The 13,283-nt window shown below is 49.0% G+C and overlaps 7 protein-coding genes across 7 annotated transcripts; 2 read left to right on the top strand and 5 right to left on the bottom strand.

Annotated features, from left to right (window-relative positions):
* Positions 1-1,062: 1,062 nt before the first annotated feature.
* Positions 1,063-5,460, top strand: AO090010000324 (Zn(II)2Cys6 transcription factor; the record flags this gene model as incomplete). Its single annotated transcript, XM_023233696.1, has 5 exons — positions 1,063-1,287; positions 3,128-3,255; positions 3,309-3,616; positions 3,691-4,882; positions 4,941-5,460. 5 exons carry the CDS (start codon positions 1,063-1,065, stop codon positions 5,458-5,460), a joined length of 2,373 nt encoding a protein of 790 aa, XP_023094142.1.
* A 219-nt stretch (positions 5,461-5,679) lies between these two features.
* Positions 5,680-6,399, bottom strand: AO090010000325 (uncharacterized protein; the record flags this gene model as incomplete). The annotated part of the gene is made up of 1 exon (XM_023233695.1): positions 5,680-6,399. The coding sequence occupies one exon, from the start codon at positions 6,397-6,399 to the stop codon at positions 5,680-5,682; it is 720 nt and encodes a 239-aa protein (XP_023094143.1).
* Positions 6,400-6,487: 88 nt separating this feature from the next.
* AO090010000326 (uncharacterized protein) lies at positions 6,488-7,468 on the bottom strand (the record flags this gene model as incomplete). The annotated part of the gene is made up of 1 exon (XM_023233694.1): positions 6,488-7,468. The coding sequence occupies one exon, from the start codon at positions 7,466-7,468 to the stop codon at positions 6,488-6,490; it is 981 nt and encodes a 326-aa protein (XP_023094144.1).
* Positions 7,469-8,152: 684 nt separating this feature from the next.
* AO090010000327 (acyclic terpene utilization AtuA family protein) lies at positions 8,153-10,350 on the top strand (the record flags this gene model as incomplete). The annotated part of the gene is made up of 6 exons (XM_023233693.1): positions 8,153-8,210; positions 8,266-8,340; positions 8,396-8,574; positions 8,630-9,522; positions 9,585-9,724; positions 9,776-10,350. 6 exons carry the CDS (start codon positions 8,153-8,155, stop codon positions 10,348-10,350), a joined length of 1,920 nt encoding a protein of 639 aa, XP_023094145.1.
* A 118-nt stretch (positions 10,351-10,468) lies between these two features.
* On the bottom strand, positions 10,469-11,278 carry AO090010000328 (uncharacterized protein; the record flags this gene model as incomplete). The annotated part of the gene is made up of 1 exon (XM_001827291.3): positions 10,469-11,278. The coding sequence occupies one exon, from the start codon at positions 11,276-11,278 to the stop codon at positions 10,469-10,471; it is 810 nt and encodes a 269-aa protein (XP_001827343.3).
* Positions 11,279-11,339: 61 nt separating this feature from the next.
* On the bottom strand, positions 11,340-11,906 carry AO090010000329 (uncharacterized protein; the record flags this gene model as incomplete). Its single annotated transcript, XM_023233692.1, has 2 exons — positions 11,340-11,769; positions 11,875-11,906. 2 exons carry the CDS (start codon positions 11,904-11,906, stop codon positions 11,340-11,342), a joined length of 462 nt encoding a protein of 153 aa, XP_023094146.1.
* Positions 11,907-12,077: 171 nt separating this feature from the next.
* Positions 12,078-13,226, bottom strand: AO090010000330 (serine hydrolase domain-containing protein; the record flags this gene model as incomplete). The annotated part of the gene is made up of 1 exon (XM_001827293.3): positions 12,078-13,226. The coding sequence occupies one exon, from the start codon at positions 13,224-13,226 to the stop codon at positions 12,078-12,080; it is 1,149 nt and encodes a 382-aa protein (XP_001827345.1).
* Between the last annotated feature and the right edge of the window lie 57 nt (positions 13,227-13,283).

Genomic DNA, 13,283 nt, shown 5'->3' with positions numbered 1-13,283 from the left:
GTGGAGAGACATGTCTCTGGATATGCAACAGTCGTACGAATTTCTCATTCCATCTAGGCATTGAACCAAAATTTCTTGATCTATACGGCCTATTCATATTTTCACTGGAGCCCTAACTCGCGGGACATGCACCGTGGGCCAGCTTATCTGTTGCAAATCCATTATCACCTGCTAGCTGTTTTAATGCTCTAACTGTTACAATCATTGCGGTCGTCGGTGCATTCGAATTGCTATTTGAATACTATGTTTTTGTTGCATTCCTAGGGCGACGTCTTCAAGCTCGACCATCTTGCCGACAGAGATGAGAACCATGCATCCAATAGGATCATTCCGCATGAGATACTAGTGCATGTGTTTGAAGTCCCATAGATATTACAAACATAGAAGTGCCGTGAGGGTACAAAGCCAATAGAAAATTATATTCGCAATTCCAACATCTATTGACCTTGTCCAACACAAAATGTTCATTCTCAGATAGGATCAATACTGCCATTGTCAGTCGGATTACTCCCAGTAGTCTGGAGAGTAAGCACTGCCGTAGGTTGTTCCGCAGTATAGCCTTTTGGTGATAGAATGATTGCTGAGCCAAAAAAAAAAAAAAAAAAAAAAGGGAAAAGAAAAAGAAAATTTAAAAAAAGGCAAATTTCCAGAAAGCCTGCGCGAATGAGCCAGACCAATAGATATCCTTCACTTATTCCATGATCTCAATAAATTTCCATGGATTCCGTAACATGCTATCAGTCGCCACCGAGCCAAAGTAGGGATGACTCACTGACTTGTAGCGTAGCTAAACTTCAAGGTAGTTGAATGACCTTATTGACATAGCAGCTATAGACCATAGTGCAGGACTATAGCCTAGAATTAGATCACGTCTCTCATGAGAAAGGCGAAAGTGTTATTCGGGTCGGTGACCGAGTTCGCCTCTGAGAGCCCTTCACTAACTGGTGATTCCTCTTCAAGTTCGATCGGCATAACCCACTGCGCAACTTGTAGGTTAAGTGTATGACCTTGACGATTGAATTTGCAAGATTTGACACCTTTACAGTTATCCTTTTGACAATGATGACCAAGGTAGCATTTAATCGAACGACAGCCTGCGCCCCTTGTGCACATGTGCTGTCGCATGATATACATCAGAACATTGAGACAAGCCGATTCAATTGGGCTATGGTCAAACTCGCAACTAAGGTTCCCACATTCCCCTCCAAGGTGAAATTTGTTGCAGAGTTTGTGCCGTTTGGCGCGTTGACAATACAACTCCCATTCTTCTTGGGATGGCAAGGGGCAGTAGGTGTCGATCCGCTCCCCATCCCTGTTTATTGCGATAGATTCCTGAGATTTTGTGCTCACCCTGGGAAGAAAGCGGGCATAGTATTCTTGTTCTCGGGGTTTACTGGTCAAACTCGCCGGCTGTGTCGGGGTATCATAGAGTGATTTGGTGTATTGTTGATTTGGCATTACGTGGAGTTTTGTGCACTCCTTGCCAAATCGGCAGATACCCTATTTGCTCAGTTAGATGGTGTTCACTAAGTGATTCTGATAGGTTACCTTTTGGAAATGTCTGCAAACTGGTCTCGTAGCAGTAGTAATATTGTTTCCACCGACAGGCGGTGAAGCGGAGGTAGATGTGAAAACCGCAGAGATTTCCCTCACTGGTAGGCCTAGCTTGTCATACTCAGGGTGGAAGGATGCGGTCTTGATTAGGGTGATGCGATCAGCCTTGCCACGGTAGGGGGTCAGTAAGGAGAGATAACCGGCATCGTGACAGCCGGCAAAGAAAATGTGTTTGCACTGATTATTATCCGCGAACAAGCGAAACATTTCTGAATGATGTGAGTGTACTGGTGCACCGGTAGTCAAGTTAGATCCTACCTCTAATCTTATAGTCTGCACCTTCTTTCTTATCACCAGCGTCAATGTAATCGAACAAATCCTGAGAACGAGTAAAACTGGAGGCAAACGGTGAGAGGGACCGCGCTTCATTACCAACTAGACCAGCGCGGGCCAAGGTCTTCGAAAGTCCTAGAATGTTGCTGTATATGCGAACCATAACTCGGCATTGATCTGCCTGGCTTCCGAGCTGGTCATTAAGAAGTTCTTTGATAGAATCATTCAGCAGTTGAGCTGCTTTCATCCCTCCTTCTGCCCCTGCTTTCACAAGGTGGTCCTTGAACTGGTCTCGTTAGTATTAGTAGTCACATTGTGGTCAGGATTTAGCTAACAAGGTAGCCATCGCCATCCACCAATACCAACACAAATGGATTACGTTCCTAGTTTCGATTAGAGCCTTGTCTCTTTATAAGGCGTATCTTCCATGTCTGCTAATCCACAGGAACTACATACTTGTCCCCTAGCTAGTTTCTTATACTTCTCTCGGGCTTCTTTCTCCTCCTCATAGTCGCTTTTCAGTCGGTTGTAGTTATCCAACAAAAGATGGAATTGTTGTAGGAGACCCTGAATATTCTCATGATGCTGCTGGTTCTCGCGCAAGACATTACCCAGATGATCGTCGAGGGCCTGGATCTCAGCGTCGCCAAGCATGTTGCTTTCCGTTAGGTAAGATAAGACGTGACGAACAATATTGTAAAGCAACCATAAGCGGCTGCACTCACGGTGGAATCACTACAGCCCACAAGCATGCAAACAGCGATAATGCAGGAAATACGAGGTATTTGACGACTGGGACAAATGTGGATAGAAGAACAACAATGGAGAAGTAAGTTCTTTGTGGGTTGATGCCCATTTGCCTGAGGCGGTAAGCGGTGAATATGTTGTCAATGTGGGGTTGGTAGTCACGTTAAGTTCTGGCCGGCCTCAGGCAGAGAGCGCGGTCTCCTCGGCTGAATCCGTCCAGTAGCTCAAGCCGCAACGGTGTCTGCGTTCACTCCATGCCGGGTTTCTCTCCTTTGCAGTCCCATACATTCAATATTCCGTCACTTTACATTCATATTAATTCACATACGGCAAATGCATGAATGAAAAACGATGAACCAGTCACAGAGTCCTGGTGCTACGGTTGTTAGGCGTGCGAAAGTGAGCGTTGATTAACCCATGCGAAACCCTCCAACTAGGCATCGTATTACTCGCAATTCAACGAAAATGCTTATCGTCGTATTCATCTACCTAGGCCTGCACCACCTGCCGACGTAAAAAGACGAAATGCGATGGCAGGCGCCCCACCTGTTCACCGTGTAAAGCATTCAATTTGCCGTGTGCTTTCCAAGATGTTTTGAGGCACTCCAGTCGAACTAGCCGGTGAGTTCGAAAGCTTCTCTATGCATTATATCCTCTGATCTGATTACTGCTAGAGCATATGTTGAAGAGCTAGAGAAACGCGTTCAAGACATGGAAATGCAGCTACAAGACCGAACTCTAGATAGCTCATGGCGAGGGTTCGTATCAGAAAACAAGAGGAACTCTCCTGCCCCATCTTCGGCAGCCGCTGGTACAAGCGACGGCGCAACTTTTGAACTTAACGCTATAGAGAGTCAACCCTATTCTACATCACCTTCCAGGTCCCAGCCGGAGGAAGGTAATGCTCAGCCGAATGTGGACGGTGGTGCTAGTCAGGCTCCGTATGTCATTAACGCCGAGGGCACAAAGATGCGATTTTTCGGTAAACATAACCCTATGCGTTAGACTGAATCTGAGTTAACCTCACCTAAGGAGCATCATCTGGCTTCTCAATAGCTTCAGGCCAAGACCTCAACTCTCTAGAGGGCGGGAAACGATCCGGAGCGTGGATGACTGCTAGTCAAAAAACAGCATCTAGATGGCAATTGTCTAGTTGGTATCCCCGCATTCTGCAAGGCGATCCTGGGCAGCGCGCTTTTCAGACATTACCCCCCAAAGCAACCACAACACAGCTGGTAAGCGAATATTTTGGCAGCTTTAATAGAGCGGTCCCACTGTTCGACGAGGCTACGTTTACTAGGCTAGTGGATAAACAGTTCGGTTGGAATCCCGATGAAAATCCCTCGTGGTGGGCATCCCTGAATGTTGTGCTTGCAATTTCGTACAGGGAAAGGGCACAAAAGTTACCTGATGGAAGTGAGGAATGGCAAAAGTCAATGGGACACATCAGGAATGCTCTAAACGTGATCGTAGAATTCTTCATGTGTTCTGCGGACCTACTTGCTGTCCAAGCAATGCTGGGACTTGCGCTCCTTTTCCGAAGTACACCAAACCCTCAGCCACTCTTCATGTTTGCCGCAGCGGCAATGCGTCTTTCACAGTCTATCGGGTTACATCGTAATCAGACATCGGGGCTATCTCCATCTCACGTTGAGGAACGGCGGAGAACGTTTTGGATCGCATTCATTCTAGACGCGGATATCTCTCATCGAACCGGGCGACCGCCGGTGCAGGATGTGAATGATTTCGACACCCCACTACCTTCCAAGTTTCCTCATGACGGACTAGGAATTTTGGATGTGCATGGGGCCCATCTTGATTACTTCCACCTGCTAGCGCGGTTTGCATTGATCCAACGAGGGCTATACGACCGTCTCTATACCGCCAACGTTCAGACAAAGGCAACTCGGGATCTTATCCAAGAAATGAAAACTAGTGAGGAGGATCTTCTTGGATGGAGGACCTCTTTTGCAAAGCACTACAATCCACAAATTGCGTTCTCTAATGCATCTGATTATCATCTTCAGCATGTCCTAAGATTGGACTTCGCGTACCACTGCTGTTATGCCAAGCTTTACCAACTCTGCATCCTTGCTAGGCGATCGATGGCGCAAGCTGCACAGGGTTTAGAAGACTTCCCAGCCTTAGATAAGGTGATAAATAATATTCTTGTGAGGTCTCTGGAATGTGCGAGGTCTGCGATTCAACTCATAAAACATGTTGGTCTATTTGGACCCTGCTTCGTATGGTATGTTTATCAAAATTAGCCACATCGAATAACTGCGATCTTATGCTGACCGTCAAAGGGGTGTTATATACTTCCCTGCTGCTGCATCAATGACCTTGTTGTCGAACTTGCTGACAGATCCTTCTCATCAACATGCTGTATCTGATCTTACCATGGCTCAAGAAACAATAAACTTGCTTTCTAAAGTTTCATCTGAAGAGCCAGGTACATATGTTGATTATATACTCGGAGTATGCTCAGAGCTAAAGACTGCAGCCAAGAAGGCTGTAAGCCGAGCTGATCAAGATATCTCCCAGCAATCGATGCGATATCTCAACAACACTCAGCTTTCTACAAACGAGACCGGAAATCCAGCAAGTGGACATGCTGTACCTCATCCGAGTTTAGCATCACCCCAATCCGGAGACACAGATCCTACACGGAGTTGTGCTATTTTACAAAGCTATGACATGCCTTCGGTCGACCCAACTTTTGACTTGGCCATGAATTTTCAATGGCCTGTTGCTCCTTTCTGGAACTGGGGCGAGATGATGACTAGCACGTCTGATGGTGGAATAGACAATGGACAACTCTTATAATTTCCTTCCGCATGATTTTCAAACGATCTACCCACACCTATGCGGAACCTCGGCTTTCCTATTGCATACATGGAGAACGGGTGATCTACTTGTGTACAAACGGTGACAGGCTGCAGACTAATTCTTATGTAGGGATGGAAGATATAACATGAATTGATTGGCATAGTCTGAGAATATAATGGCTGTCATTCCTTGTAAATAGGTGGCCCGAACCGCCTTCTAATGCCAGTTGATGTTCCTGTCGTGGTAGCAATTGGGTACAGGGGCAGTAGTCCAGCGGGGAGTTACTGCCTCTTCATCAAGCCTGACAACTGGCTTGAGCAAGGTTTGCCGTCCCCATGGCCCTTGGTCGAAAGTGGTCATCAATGGGGAATCCTCATCTAGGTACCCAGGCCGGCCCTTCTTCCAACCAGCGATGACTTGGAGCAGGATTTCCATAACATACTGATCTGGAGTTGAGGGTACAAATCCAAACTTCTCGGCCGTCTCGCGAACCACGTCTAGGGGATACAGTCCGACTTCCTCTTCCAGTGATAAGTTGTCTGCGGCAACCAAAGAGCTAAGAACATGGTACGAGCCTCCTTTGACTGCTCGGTCGCGAATAGCCATCATGGCTGCCAGTGCACCTACTACACCAGTAGTCATATCGGACACTGGCAAGGGGGGTAAAACGCATTTCTCATCCGCATATCCCAACGACCTACCCATAACATAGGAAGAGCCGGAGGCTGCATCGCCAATTTGCTGCCAGCCTGGGCGTTCAGCAAAGGGGCCATCTGGACCATAGCAGTTCTCATCCACATATACAATGCCTTTTCCACGGCTCGCAGCTAATTCTAACATATCCCGGAGCCCAAGGCCTTTTCTGTCCAAGGATCCATACCGGAATCCCTGGATGAATACGTCCACATCTGCGATGAGCTCTCGGAGACGGGCCATGTCGTTAGGCTTAGTAATATCCAGGTCGATGGTGCGCTTGCCAGCGTTTAGGACAAGTTGCAGGAGCTTTCATTGTACAAGTTAGCTTTCAGGTCTGTTCGATCAAGGAAGTAAGGCAGCTTACATTGAGATCGGGCAATTTACTACAGTTGACTCGAATAACATCTGCACCAAAAGCGGCAAGAGTCACACCGATGGTTGGGCCCGCGATAATGCGTACCATCTCCAGGACCTTGATCCCCGCCAATGGTCTCCGGTCGCCAGGAACCTTGGGCAAAGGCTGCTGGGGTGTAGGAGCTGCATAGGCTTCGTGGGTATAGTTCACATACGGATGCTTGGCAAGCTGCTTTCCCATTTCCGTGCTTCGCCATGATTCCGGCTTATAGCATATGCTTCCACAAAGACCATGACGTACGTTGTGCATCTCAAGCTCATCCGGACTCCACTGACGGACATGTTTCTGGATGTAGTCGTAATACTCGCTCGGTGTATTAAAGGCAACATTTGTGTCGATTCCCATCGTTTTGAGAACTCGATTAGCATCGAGCGAGCCATGAAGCTGATACCACACGTTTGGATCCTTGGTTTGGTAGATCGCCGTTGCTCTACTTGCAAGACCTTTGCCAAAGCCTTGTTCAAAATCACGGTCAAAGAGGGTGTTCAACTTGCCGGATATCGCTATAGCTGGGATATCAGACCCATTGATATGCGTAGTCGCCACCGAGCCAAGCCATATTGCTGCCTGATCCGTGTTGACGGTGACACTGCCCTCCGCCGCTGGTCTGCTATCGCGAAGCTCCACCAACTCGTTCCCTACCACACCGCACATGGCATGCAGAGCCGCGGCAACAACAGGTGATTTGATAGGACCAGGAATCATGGGGTCCGGCTCTCCCTCGAAATGGACGGTATCCCATACTTCTTTGTTTTGGGTGAATCCAGGCGTCTTCGAGGCTAGATATTCGAAAACCCGGCGAGTGTCCTCGGGGACGGGGAGAACATGCTTATCGATAAAAGTCCCAGGGCCGTACACATCTGTACCTGGGGTTGTCTCGTGAGAAAAGGCCATAATGGATATGTGATTGAGATGTACGCAACAAGGAAAGCTGTATCAGATAGTAGTCACAGGCAGCTACCTTCGAACGACGCCGAGTTCCTCACTTTATATCATCCACTAGCACACCACGTTGCCTGGATAATCGTTGGAACCAATCCCCTCGGTGCCGAGGGGCTCCACTACTGGTCCACATAGTAATACGTGCCTTCGAGGATAGACACTAAACAGGGAACAAGAAAGCTTGGGAAGACCACCGCTGGAATAGGCAACATGTCGCAGTATGCCGAGGGCCCATGGGTTCTTTACTCGAGATAATTCTGCTATCTGGGCCTTTCAGTCAGTCAGTGTGCAAAAGCTTTCTTCCCTTTGAAGCAAAAGGTGACGTACTACAGATGTGAAACTCCGCGCCTCCGCGGCGCCGGTGCACAAATCCCGTGGCCCGTGGCCCTTGCGTGCCGAGAAGTATAACTTCGACCAGCAAAACATAAAACATGATCGGCGGTGGATAGCCTTTGCGGGGAAATGCCTCACAACCAGCTTTCATTCGTCGAATGATCTGGATTCTATTCCCGGGCTGCTCAGGCAGCTATGAAATACATAGCGCTATGTTCAAACCAGTTCGTTATCCAGGCAATCGTTCACTCACAACTATAACACCAAATATCGCTTACATCGGACGACTACAGTCACTGAAAGATGTTACGTGATCCTGAAAATAGACCTGTAGAAGTGGCCAACTGCTCTGGCTACCATGGTCTGTTCATTGATTCTTAGCTATGCTTACAGACACTGACTGTCTAAATAACCAGGGGACCCAGCGTATGAGATGTACCGCCAGGCGACACTGGGCGACGTCGACTTTATCACCGGTGACTATCTTGCGGGTACGCTTCTCAGTACCAGGTACAGATGATTGTCATAAGCTAAGTGTGAGAACAGAAGTCAACTTAGCGAAGAATGCCGAGGCCTGGCGCGCCGGTAAACATCCGGGCTACGAGGAAACAGCTTGGCAGGGGCTACAGCAAACAATCGACGTTATTGCGGAAAAGGGGATCCGTGTTGTAATCAACGGAGGTGCTTTGGACCCTAGAGCACTTGCGCTGAAGGTTCAAGCTTTAGTAAGTGGCTTTTGCGATCACCAGGCGGGACGCTCAATTGATTCGCTCGCTGCAGACGGCTGAGAAGAGACTTGACATACGCGTGGCTTATGTATCAGGGGATGATTTATACCCTCAGGTCGGGCCGAATATGCCAACCAGCAAAGAGGAATTGCAGCACTTGGATTCTGGAAACCCCTCCATTGTCCCATCGAGGTTGACATATGCGTTTATGAATACAAACGATGGAAAGCCGCTCCCCATGACATCGGCCCATGCATACCTTGGGGCCCGTGGCATCGTCGAAGGCTTGAGGCGTGGCGCACAGATCATCATTTGTGGGCGTGTTGCTGATGCCAGTCCTGTGATTGCAGCGGCCTGGTTCTGGTACAACTGGAGCGAAACAGACTATGACAGACTTGCTGGAGCACTTATTGCAGGACACCTCATTGAATGTTCGGCATATGTCACTGGGGCCAACTTCGCTGGCTTTGATAAATATCCGCTAGAAGATCTTATTGCTCCAGGATTTCCCATTTCTGAGATCGAGAAGGACGGGACCTGCATCATCACCAAGCACCCGGGAACCCAAGGAGTTGTGAACACTGACACAGTGAAATGCCAATTCCTGTATGAGCTGCAGGGAAACGTCTACCTGAACAGTGATGTTAGTGCACATATTGGTAATATCGCTTTCGAGGGTGTTGGCAAGGACAGGTACTTGTTGATAACCCCTCGTTTTATACTAGCTCTAACAGTAGGCAGAGTCCGTGTATCCGGCGTTAAAGGGTCACCACCGCCTCCCACTACCAAGCTTGCCGTTTTCTACCCTGGAGGGTATGAGGCAGAACTACTTTTGAATGCAACTGGCTATGCTACTACGCAGAAGTGGGATCTCCTCGAGAAGCAAATCCGTCATTTCCTCCCTGAAGGTGCCGTTAATGACCTTGAAACACTCGAATTCCAGAGGTAAGCAGGCTTCCAGCAGCGGGACATAGCTTTGCGAGAGCAGATGACTGAATCAGCCATAGAGTTGGAGTTCCCGATCCAAATCCCTCCTCTCAGCTAAAGAGCACCACATATATACGCATCTTCATTGCAGCCCGCACAGCACAAGCGGTATCAACCGTCGTAAAGGCACTGGGCCATATCTCACTAAAACACTTCTCCGGTATATACCCTATATCCCATCGAATGAACAAAAAAACTCACCAATGAACAGGCTTCCACGCATCCTCCGACATGCGCACAGCCTTTCCGCGCCCATTTATCGCATACTATCCCGCCATAATCAACCAGTCCGATATCAAAGAGAGGATCAATATTCTAGACGGCCAATTCAAAACCGCATCCTTCGACATTCCGCGGCCATGCCAATACGAACCCCTGCAGCCACGCGAAAGCTACGATCCGATATCACCAACAGTATACAACGGCCCAACGAAGGAGATCCGGCTCGGAGACATCACACTTGCTCGATCGGGCGACAAAGGCGCGAACCTCAACTTTGGTATCTTCGTCTCTGACCCGGCTCATTGGGAGTGGCTCCGGTCGTTCATGACCATCTCGCGGATGCGGGACCTTCTCGGCGACGATTGGGATGACTCGTTCTCGATCGAGAGGGTGGAATTCCCACATATCCATGCGGTGCATTTTGTTATCTACGGCATCCTGGGTCGTGGAGTAAGTAGTTCCAGTAGGCTCGATGGGTACGGGAAGGGGTTTGCGGATTATATCCGGGACAAGGTTGTTTCAGTTCCTGTTCAGTTTGACCTGAAACAATCAACAAGACTATAAGTATGTACATACAATCAACGCTAGTATCTTCCACACTATCAGAATCCACAATACAATCCATACAACCCACAAACACACCCCAAAAGCTCACCACCTACAAACCAACTCCAACCCTAACCTAAGAATCCTTCTTCCCACTCTCAGTCAACCCCCTCTTCGCAAGAACCAACTCCTCCCTCTCCCACATCAACTCAACAGCCGCACCAACAGGACCCACAAAAACACTTAACAAACCCACCTTCCAAAGAAGCCACAACCACCCAACACTCCCATAAACCCCCCTCTGCGCAGCCCCATGCAAACTCACTGCCCAAACTAACACCCCAAGCGACCCAATAATATAATCCCACCTCAAAAACGCATGCACTCCATGCCCAACACTCGCCACAGTCCTCACAGGCTCTTCCCACGGAATCGGGACCTCGAATACCCGGCCTGGATGCAAGTAGTCCACAACCTCCGGATTAAAGATATCAGGGACGAGAACAGATGCCAATGAAACAATCCACGAGATGAGGTGCGTAAGCGCTGTGTTTCCGAATGCGAATGCGTAGACCCATCTCAAGGAACTGAGATTCTTCCGCTCGCTGGCTGGAGTTGTCCTATCTGAGGATGTGAAGGGGGTTGTGATGGTGTAGATGAGTGTAAGGATGATGGAGATGTATGCGGGCCAGGGTTGCCAGATGGCGATGAAGATTTGTTTTAGGTCAAATGTTATGTGTTCTGAGATTGGGAGGATGAGGAGCTGTGTGGGGACCATGTAGCCTAGGATGAAGACTAGGGGGAGGGTGTTGGTTATTGAGCGCGGGATGCGGAGGGTGTCGGGGGTTGGGTTTTTGGCTGTTCTTGAGGTTATAAGATGGAAGAAGCAGTAGAGGGGGGCTGCGAAGGCGAAGGTGAGGACTTGGGCTGTTAGGCCGAAGATCATAGGACTTTTGCTCTGTTAGTTTTGGGTGTAGAAGGGGGGGAGTTGGGTGAAGATGGGAGGGTTACAAAGCTGCGATTGTCCATGCGTTACCCTTTCGCCATGCTTCGAGGGTGATGAGCACCCAGGCTGAGCCGAATGTACCAGAGAAGGCGATTGAGTGGAGGAGTAGCGATGGGTGGCTGCCGTCTGTTGTTGGCCAGAAGAAGGCCGTTAGAGTTGTCAGGAGGTGGTCGATTGGCTCGATGCCGGTGTAGATTGTGCGGATGGGCTCATTGGTTCCTGGGAGGGTCCCGGATGCGATGTATTGCTCGCCTAGAGCGCGGAGGCCGTTTATGTCTGCGTAGTAGAAGATTGCGTAGAAGACGAAGAGGCTTAGCGAGGGGAGGAGGACTTTGGCGATGGCCATATTTGCGGTCCTCCGTTGGGAATGAATAACGTTGGGAATTGCTGGACTTTGGGGATTGAATCGGTGATTGCTTGGGGTATTTATGCTTATAATATTTGTTCCATCTAGTTAATTAATTAGAATGGAATGCGTGATGTGCCCGATCTATTTCCTAAAGGGGTAGCTGTTGCGAAGAATGCGGAGGACTAACTGTCGATCATAAATAGGGCTTGCCGCTTGCATCCATACATGTGGTGCTCTGGGGTTGATACCGAGGTTTCGGAACTTACATATGACCCCGAGCAGTGCAGTTTACATACATTCCATAATATTAATAAATGGAATGAATAGTAATCAAATAAACAATTATATGCATTAACGAAAACAATACACAAACGAAAATATAGTCCACTGTCACGCGTTATACCCTTCCAACGCCGCATAAGCAGCCCGTACATAATCCCCCGTCCGCTCATTACCAAGGATACTCATGCCCATCTTATTCATCGCATAAGTAAAAGTCACTTGACGATCAAGATCCATAAGCGCAAATGAACCTCCCCATCCTCCCCAGAAGGCCAACTTTCCAGATGGCAGCCAGTCCAAGGTACCTAGCATGCCAATGCCGAAACCAAGTCCCCACTCGATACCCAATCCGATAACCTGGTCCGGGCCACTGGCCTGTACCTCGAAGATTTTATCAATCGTCTCAGGACTCAAGAAGCGTTTCCCGTCCACAGTGCCATTCTGCGTGACAATGGATAAAATGTCGTTGGCGCCGCGTGCGTTGGTAAAGCCACCGATGGACCCAAGACCACTGCGACGGAAGGCAGGCTCTTTGGGCATGTTTGGATTACCGGGACCACCGGTCACAGCGCGATACATGATACTGTTAGGGTCTAGCGCGGAGATGTCCATGTTCGTCGGTGCAGGAACCATTTCTGCGATACGATCCCATTCTTCTTCCGCCACGGGGAGGTGGAAGTCGGCATTACGGGGAACAGTAAGCTCATCGTGAACAAACTCGCCCAGTGTTTTCCCCGTTACACGGTGGACTAACTCCCCAATGAGATGTCCCTGAGAGGCAAGGTGATATCCGTGTCCCGTGCCCGGTGTCCACCAGGGTTTCTGTTGAACTAGGTTCTCAGTCGCCTTAGGCACGTTGAGCAGGGTATCCTGGTCGATTGGAGGATCGAAAGATGGCAGGCCAGCAGTGTGGCTCATCAAATGTCGAACCAATACACCCTCTTTACCATTCACACCGAACTCCGGCCAGTATTTAGCAACCGGGGCATCTGGATCGACCAGGCCGCGATCGATCAGAAGCAGCATAGCCAGACCCATGACTGTCTTGGTCATTGACCAGACCGATACAATCGTATTCTCGGCCCATGGCTTTGAACGTGCTGCGTCCGCATAGCCGCCCCAGATATCCACGACGGTCTTTCCCTTGACACTGATGCAGATGGAGGCGCCAAGCTCTTTGTCGGAGGAAATGTTCTGCTGCAGGATATCGCGCACGGATGAGAATGCGCTGTCGCACGTTCCATTGACCTGTGCCATGGCTTTTAATGATTGTATGAAATCTTTGGGATAAGGGAATGAAGAAGAGAATCTGGC

Source organism: Aspergillus oryzae, chromosome 8, assembly GCF_000184455.2.
Source record: "Aspergillus oryzae RIB40 DNA, chromosome 8".
Classification (NCBI taxonomy): domain Eukaryota; kingdom Fungi; phylum Ascomycota; class Eurotiomycetes; order Eurotiales; family Aspergillaceae; genus Aspergillus; species Aspergillus oryzae.
Note: the sequence above shows the minus strand (reverse complement) of the source record. Positions and strands in the feature narration are given on the sequence as shown.